Source organism: Eschrichtius robustus, chromosome 3 (assembly GCF_028021215.1).
Source record: "Eschrichtius robustus isolate mEscRob2 chromosome 3, mEscRob2.pri, whole genome shotgun sequence".
NCBI classification, from domain to species: domain Eukaryota; kingdom Metazoa; phylum Chordata; class Mammalia; order Artiodactyla; family Eschrichtiidae; genus Eschrichtius; species Eschrichtius robustus.
The window spans coordinates 119,804,551-119,813,718 of NC_090826.1; the positions used below are offsets into that span (position 1 = coordinate 119,804,551).

The 9,168-nt window shown below is 41.0% G+C and overlaps 1 protein-coding gene across 1 annotated transcript; it reads left to right on the forward strand.

The window, feature by feature from the left end:
- The first annotated feature begins 502 nt into the window (after positions 1-502).
- On the forward strand, positions 503-8,109 carry RGS4 (regulator of G protein signaling 4). Its single transcript, XM_068541177.1, is given in 8 exon segments — positions 503-551; positions 809-831; positions 834-1,017; positions 1,020-1,083; positions 4,021-4,125; positions 4,435-4,496; positions 5,034-5,200; positions 5,631-8,109. Coding segments are annotated over 8 exon segments (894 nt in total). The 3' UTR covers positions 5,871-8,109.
- The last annotated feature ends 1,059 nt before the right edge of the window (positions 8,110-9,168 follow it).

Below are 9,168 nucleotides of genomic sequence, written 5' to 3' on the forward strand. Positions count from 1 at the left end.
CTGGTAACATGAAAAGCAAACTACATATTTTTCTTCTCTCCCTGTCTCGCTGTTTCTCAGTATTTTGAAATACTAATGTGGATACCTAGAATTGCATAAGACATAGTAAGATATAAATCCACTTGCAAATGAGAACAGGTGTCTATATTTGTTCACTTGTTCCCTCCTCTTGTCTTCCGGCTGCTGTTTTGAAGCATTTTGCTGGAGGCAGGCATGTACCAAAGAGATTGTCAATCCTTGGATGAGTCCTGTTCTTAGTAAGAGTTCTAGAAAAGTATTCCGCAGTTAGGCTGATTACAGATGTAGCTAATCTATTTTCCCTCAGCTAGTTTTCTGTGCTGCCAGGCGTATAACTGTCTGTCTTCCAGCTATTCCTCCCGCACATCCCTTTGTGAAAGTGGCAACAGAGAAAGCAACTTCTGCAAATCCCTGCCTGGAAACGATGGATCCTGTTCACTCCCTTTTGGAAACAGTGAGGATCAGATTTTAGACCACGTATGAAATGATATTTCTAATCCAAAGGAGGAAGTGCATTGAGAGTCAGCCCCAAAGTAAGCCCATGAACTCCCGCTAGTCCCTTTCCTTCCAGGAGACAAGTTCCCTTGACATTGTTTTTACAGACAATGAATAAACCCCATGATTTGTAGCACTGTAAACTTATTTTTTCCTTTTCTGGGCATTCAAAACCTCAGACATCCGTAGAGCACTGAGCAAGTTTATATTTTCTGTATGTCTACTTTGCAGGAGGATTTTTCTGCCTGTTCACTTTGCATTGTTGCGTCAGCCCTTTCTTCCTTATCTCTTCCAGAGGCTGGAGAGGCAGAAGGAGGCTGAGAGGAGATGGTATTACAGAGCTGCCATCTGATTGGCTGAACGGTCTTGGCTGGGCTATAAATGAGACCCCTACAGGCTTGGGAGGGAGAAGCTCAGAGGATTCTGACAGTATCTTTACCGGAGAAAAGGCAAAGTGCGCTCAGAACAGAAGCCACAGCTCTTCCTGCTGCATTTCTTTCCTAACGTGAATCCCACACTACACAAGATGTGCAAAGGACTTGCAGGTCTGCCGGCTTCCTGCTTGAGGAGGTAAGATTATTTTCAGCCACTAAACCAGATAGTGTTAAACTTTCAGATAGACTTTTTAAGTTATTTGCATATCCTACTTACTAACCTGGTTCTTCGGAATTAGAAACAATGTGGTGAGGAGAGCATCAGCCTCTTAGCTTTCCTTCAAGACTAGCTAGAAATTGTGACTTGGGAAGTGTTCACTCCAAATTTTGGCATACAAAATTTGCTTTCTATGACCTTGGTCTTGAGGACTGTTCTGGTCCTCTGACCAAGCTAGTTCTAATTAAGAAGTGATATGAGATTTTTGGACTATATACAGTGGTCTGTAATGTCTCTACCTGTGTTACAGTTATTTGAATATCACTGAGGTACATAGAATCATGGGTCTGGGCTTTCTGATTGTATACTAGATCTCGTTTTGGGGAGGATACCTCAGAATGAAGTTTGGCTACATCACCAGAAAGGCACTATGCTGTCTGTGTGATGCTGCAGTATCTTTCACTCTGTGTCCTTATAAGCAAATGCTACAATAAAATAAGAGTTTCAAAACTAGATCTCCCTTATCTCTCTTCCCCTACCTCTAGTTCTTGAAATGCCATATGTGATTGGTGGTTGAGAAGTATTGATCATAACAAATCAGCTAAGGGCTCTGTGGAAGATCTCATCTTAAAGACATTGTTTTGTCAATGTACTGTCTCTTGATTGATTAAAAAAAAAAAACTTAAAGATATGCAGCTACTCATATGTCTTTGCCTTTTTAAAAAAGGTATAAATAAATGCTTTCATAGAATGCTCATATATTAGCTAGTTGAAAAACTACAAAACTAGTGCACATTACATTACTTAATCTTATAAAGTAAAAAGTCAATTTGTACATGTACCACCCTCTCTCTTGTTCCTCTGCAAACCTTAAATTTGCAAGTGAAGTCACCTTAAATTTCAATTCAGAATTATCTCAGAAAGCACAGTCTTTTGTGTAATCCTAAGGAGTTTACCTCCTGTCCTTCAGGAGTATGAAAAAATAATCTGGTTTTCTTTTCATTCTTTCATGGCTACTTTAAAATGAATCAGGAGGGTCTGGCAGAGAGTACTTAGGAAAACAGTGGCCCTGACCTCCACCATTAATTTCCTGAACTGAATGGAGCAAATCAATCCAAACTTCAGTTAACTCATCTAAAAAATTAATCATACAAAATACAGGAGTGTCAGGAGAAGGTTATGCTCTGGTAAATATTTTAGGAGACAGGTGAGTAATTGCTCTAGAGCTTTGCCTTCCAGGAGCTAAGAGGCTAACCTGGGGAGGTAAACTCTGTATCAGCAGGGTCAACTGCTCTTCCCTTTCCTCACTGATGAACTGTGAATCATCTTGTCCAGCACCTTCATTCTCACATTGGTGCCTGAGGCTCCAGAGGGAATGTGAAATGCTCAAGGTCACGTAGGTGGTGGGTGGCAGGGAGCAGATCAAATCCAGGTTTCTTACTTCAGAGGTCAGTGGAGTCATTTTGGTTTTTATTTCTATGGTTGTATTGTGTTATTAGGACAAGTGTAATGTACTTGCTAAGAGTACTTCCAAGTCTTCATGAAAAGATTCTGCATTGGTCAATAACTGTCAGATCTCAGCTGGACCTGGCATATGGAAACATGAGATGATTTCTATTTTGACCCCATCACAATATACTTACATTATAACCTTAGAATCACTGCAGGCTTCATGATTAGATCTTGCTATCATTAAGGAAGATTTTGTATCTCGTGACCACTTGGGGAAACAGAGGAGGGAGAACAGTCTTGCGAGGGAAAGAAGATACTGTTTTAGGGGCAGCACAAGAACATAATGGATTTTAAACTTTCTGGAGAAATGCACATAGATAAGGCATTATTATATCTGTAGCCATCCTAAAATGTCCTTTTATCCTTGTGGCTTCATTTTCCTCCCTCTAAACAGGAACAACTAGTCATTCATTTAGTCTTTCATTTCCTTCAAAACAGCATTTCTCTTTTAAAACTATGTCTCAGCTTTTATAAGAAAAGAGATCCAAGCAAAAGAATAAATAACAAAAAGTGAGGAGGTTGAGCTAAAAGCTTATTAAAAGGTCCTCCTTTCTGAGTAGGTCACATGCCCTGCCATACCCTAGCTACCTATTAAACAGTGACCATAAGCTGGAAGCTCTGCTCCAATTAAACAATCACGAGCTTCAGTGATGACTCTTGCTTGCTTCTCCTTATTATTGTTTTTAAGCCTCAAATATCCTTTATAGTGTAAATATCCTTATAGTGCAGATGTTAAAAAGGAAAGTAGTAGCAATAGCAGGAAAGCTTGCTTTCTTTAGAAGCAAACCTGCAGGAGCTCAGGTTTCAGCCTGAACATTTGTGTTTACCCCCTCATTTTCCACTCCTCTCTGCTGGAGCTGCACACCTCCATAACGTGACTTGCTCACCACATCCAGGCTGGAATTGAGCAAACCTTTACTTCCTCAGGTTCTTCTACATTGCTCTGCTAGCAATGAGGCAGATGGAAGTAGCAACTACCCTCCAGAAGGTGGCGCACAACAAGCAAGTGCTATATTTCACGGTTCACTGCTTGCTCTCCAATACCTAAAACTTACTCAGAGAATAGTCAAGTTTTGAATGTGTTTCTGCTGAAGATACCTAAGTGTTCCTTTGGTCAAAATGACACGTTTACAGAAGAGGCTCCTCAGGTAGACTGAAGGGTCAGAATTCCAGTTACTGGTGAAGGAGGCTGTGCTCCACGTTTTGCAGTAAGTCATAGGCAGAAGCAGAAGTGGAATCTCGTTTTCCTGAGAGTTCATGCCGGCTTCAACTCCTATATCCTAAATAAACTACCCCTGCCCCTTTACTAGTGATGAGCCCTTTGAACTGTACCATTAGGGTATCTTCTAAAGAGAGCTGAGTATCATTATTCTTTCTTTTTTTTTTTTTCCCTCTTCTGTGCAGTGCAAAAGATATGAAACATCGGCTCGGTTTCCTGCTGCAGAAGTCTGATTCCTGTGAACATAATTCTTCTCACAGCAAGAGGGACAAAGTGGTGATTTGTCAGAGGTAAGAGAAAAGGCCTTGGCGAAGAGCCACTGCATATTAACTATCTGATGACAGAGATGTTCTGTAAGGAGAAAAGGAAGTTATGTCCCTAGTTAACCTAGATTTGGATCACGATGGCCTCCATTTCCATGGAGATCATGCTTGCATTTGAAATTTCCATACATCTAGTGGAAAGACAGCCCTATTCAACGACAGGTCTCAGCGTAATGATGGAAAATAAAATCTCTGGGTTTTATTCAGGATCTTAAATGTTTTGCCCCCATTTTGTATCCTAGCATTCAGGTTATTCTTTCTCTGTAATGTCTCTAGGGTGAGCCAAGAGGAAGTCAAAAAATGGGCTGAATCACTGGAAAACCTGATTAGTCATGAATGTAAGTATGACAGCTTCTCCACCAACCTCCACTCCCTGGGATGAAGATAAAGCACACTGGATAGACAAGTTATCTCATATTATGCCTGATCTCATAGGAATTACAGAAAGCCTTGGATTTCTTCTGCATTTCAGACTCAAGAAAATCAGTCTGCTTAAAATCTTACCATATCCTAGAGCTTTGTGATATACAATAGAAAGCTCATACACAATCCATGTGGAAAACCATCTCTTTCACCACATAGAGAAAGGGCAGAGGAAAAACCCCAAATATTGAGATTTCTTGCAGAATCGACCTCAGTTTCTCTTTCACAAACTCACTTTGGCAATTGAGGGCAGCATAGGCATTTCAGAAACATAACACTTTCTTGAAATAGACTTCAAACATCTGACCTCCAGTGACCTCCCAAAAGGAGGAAATAGGGCACTGTTTGAACGGATGCCTTGTTCCCTCAAGCACCCCAGCTTTATCTGCAATACAGTGCCCACCAGGGCAGTCACTGTGATGACAACTGTGGTTCTTCCTCCTCTGTCACAGGTGGACTGACAGCTTTCAAAGCTTTCTTGAAGTCTGAATACAGTGAGGAGAACATTGACTTCTGGATCAGCTGTGAAGAGTACAAGAAAATCAAATCACCCTCTAAACTAAGTCCCAAGGCCAAAAAGATCTATAATGAATTCATCTCAGTCCAGGCAACCAAAGAGGTAGGTCTGCAGGGCAGAGAACTGTCTGCATCCTAGTGAAATTTTCTAGTGAAATTTTCTAGACATTCAATGGCATGGATCCTTAGACGATGTGAGTTAAAGGTACAACAGTGAAGCAGGTTATTACAATCTTGACAACCCCAAATAAATAAGTTTAGTAAAAAGCTTTTTCATCCAGATGACTCAGATGATCTCCCGTCATGAATTTTTTTGGAGGAATATCCCAAGTTTGTGAGAAATCATTGAAGTTATTGCCCTACCCACCCTGAAGCAGATGAACATTTTATGTTCTCTCACATGTGCCAGGGTGGAGCCAAATGTCCTTTTTTTCACTTCTGGGGTATAGAGAGTGCACACTTAGTACAAAGCATGCAGCCTCCCATACTTACGGGGTAAAATGTCTAATGAAGCCTTGGACTCTGCCCCTTAGGTAAACCTGGACTCTTGCACCAGGGAGGAGACAAGTCGTAACATGCTGGAGCCTACGATAACCTGCTTTGATGAGGCTCAGAAGAAGATTTTCAACCTGATGGAAAAGGATTCATACCGCCGCTTCCTCAAGTCCCGATTCTATCTTGATTTGGCCAACCTTTCCAGCTGTGGATCAGAGAAGCAGAAAGGAGCCAAGAGTTCTACAGACTGTCCTTCCCTGGTGCCCCAGTGTGCCTAATTCTTGCTCAGTGGTGGAGGCTGAAACGCCAAGACTCTATGCCTGGAAAACCTGAGGCCAAATATTGATCTGTATTAAGCATCAGTGCTTTCTTCACATTGTAGCCTAGTGTTCATGCTGCTGGCTATGTGTGAGTCACTCCCGTACAAAAACTAGATTTTGTTTTGGTGTTTCGGTGTTCATCAGGGCAGGACCTCATTCCAGTCCAATTTTCCCAAATTTCTTTTAGGGTGCCATGTGAGCAAGTATCCAAATAATGGCCTTGTGGGTCTGGATTTTCTCTCCTGCCAACAGTGTGACCTCAGGTTGGTTGGTTGGTGGTTGGGACACTTCATGTGACATCCACAGGCACATGTGTTCTGTTAACCAGCACTTTCTCCAAACTCGAGATGTTTAGATGAGGTTGATCTATTTTATGTACATATGTGTGTGCACGTGTGTGTGTCTGTGTGTGTGTGTATATATATATACATGTATATATGTACACACACACATTCTGTATATATGTATGTATATATACATACGTATATATTTTTGCAAGAATGGCAGGAAAGACCCTAGGTGCTCATAACTAGAGTGTGTGTACATACATGCGTGTTCTGATCCCCAGTCTTTCACTCTGCAACTGAACAGGGCAAACTAAACCAGCTGCCCTGCAGGCTAAGAAAGGAATGCTAACCTGTGGAAAGTTGATTCTGTAAAACTCCATGAGTCTTGCTGGAGAAACATCCCAGGGATTTCATGATTAGTTTAACCACCGACAGCCTCCAAGTTGGACAGTATTCTAAGGAGCAAACATAAAGAACTTTATGCCTGCCTGACACAGGGCTGTCTTTAGCTGGTTATCACTAATGGCACTTTTGAGCCCCCAAGCTGCTGGTCTCCCCTTCCTTGCTTGGGTGCTTGGTGCGTAATAGTGGCAGCCGGATTGGTATGGAGTTGGAGATGAGGTGCTTGAACAGAATGAAGAAACTTAGGTAGGGCCTCGCCAGCTCTACCTACTATAAGATGCTGGCTGAGTAAGGGCACAGGATTTAAAGCTTAATATTCTTATCCCCTACTCTTTTTTCCTCTCTTGATTAAGGTGCTCTTCTCATTTTGTTTTCCCCTGAGAACTTTAACCATCAGATTAGGCTCCTTAGTTCACTGTGGTTGTTTGTTTCCCCATAATGGCTCTAGGCTATTTGCCTATTCCTTATAAACCAGCATCAGGGGAGAGATTATATTTTATAAGGGGGGAACATGTTTTCACAAACTGAAAAGCCCTCATAAGTTTCTCTTTTGAAGGTAGAATCTGGTTCATTCCATCCCAAACATCAGGACTAACAGAGACTGAAGGCATTTCTTTCTAGGCTCTGAGATGAAATGAGAGAGAAAAGGAAAAAAAAAAAAAGGAAAAAGGGATGCCAATTTTTAGAACTACTGTTTAGAACTTTTCTCGAGGCACATGAAATACTTGAAAATGTCTCCTTTATGTTATTTATGATGTTTTGTACAATGTTTTTATTACTGTATCGTTTTATAAATGGAGGTGCAGGATATCACCTGAATTATTAATGAATGGCCAGGAAGTAATTTTCTTCTCATTCTTTTAAAACTACTGCCTTTGAAGTGCACACACATGCATACCTGAACACTGAAAGGATTTTTCCGGTATAGGTTACATGCATGGGCACCTTTGTGGCTTTTAAGCCAATAGACTGGGCTGAAAAATGAAGACACCGGAGTGTGTGTATACAAATCTCATTGTATTAAATGTATAGGTTTCCTCAATTGTACCCTTTTTGTCTCTCTGGCAGTCTTGCTTTCAATGTTCCCAGAGTTCCTCATCAGTGCCCCTTTCTGTTATATGCAGTTCCACACTTTGTCTCTAGTTAACTCCAGGATCCAAACATGGTAACTCTATTGGTCTTGCCCTATTAGAACTGTCATGACTTTCAGATTGTATCTGTACTCACAGACTGCTGTCTCACCAATAGGTCTGGAAAGTCATTCTGAATGAGAAGTAAATTATTTTATGTAATACTTTTCTCAAGTGTGTTTTTCCATTGTATTTCCCCCTTATTTCGTCACTATTTGGCATGCTGAGCTTACCTGCTTGTGGTCCATGGACAGAATACTCCTTCCATATGCATGCCTATTTTTATCATCATGTGCTTTAAAGGCCTCAGAGCAGATGCTTCCAGTGAAACACATGCATCTTAATAATAAGGGTCAATAAATGCTTCATAAAAAACTATCTGCTTGTAAACACATTAATCATCCACAGAGACATGTTATGAGAGATAGCAGGGTGTGGAGTGATTATAGAAAATGACTCAGACCCAGTTTTTATCTCTCCCATGCCAGCTCTGGGAAAGAAAGCAGAAAAAGAATATTGTATATTCTTTGGTTCCTGCCACTGCTCTGCCTGCCTTTAGTCACAGAACCAAGGCAGTCTTCGGAGACTTTGCTGAGCAGATTTGGTGGGTTACTTGCAGGTTCTTAGTAAGTTTTCAAGGGATAGGGTTCACCTTCCAGAGCAGCGCTTCTTCTACTTCCAATTACCTGCCTGACTGAGAGAAGATGGGAGCAATAGGAGACTGAGGAGGAGGAAGGGAGATACAGATGGCTGAGAGATAGATCCCTGCCAAAACTTCTCAGAATCCTTTCTCCTTTTACAAATTCTTTCCTCTAGAAAAGATGTCATAGAACATTCACATTCACAGTCATGGATACTATGTCTATTATGTCATGAGATGCCCACTTCTGTCATGTTTACAACGTGTTAGGAACAGAGTGTCTTAAACTATTTTGAGGAACAGACCCTCTTAAGGATCTGATGAAAACTATGGACCATTTCCTGAGAAAAATACACAAAGAAATCCAAATTCTTCATAAATATTTAAAAGAAACTCTTACAACTCCACTTCAAAATGCACAAAACTATCATCTCTCTCACACACTATAGGTGTGTCAGACTCTCACAGAGAGTGTGCTGTTGCAGCTCATACAACTCAATATCAAAAAAACAAACAACCTGGTTAAATAATGGGCAGAGGATCTGAACAGACATTTTTCCAAAGAAGACATACAGATGGCCAACAGACCCATGAAAAGACACTCAACATCACTCATGATCATGGAGATGCAAATCAAAACCATGAGATATCACCTCTCACCTGTCAAAATGGATATTAACAAAAAGGTAACAAATAACAAGTGTTAGTGAAGATGTGGGGGAAAGGGAACCCTCGTGCACTGTTGGTGGGAATGCAAATTGGTGCAGCCAAAATGGAAAACAGTATGGAGGTTCCTC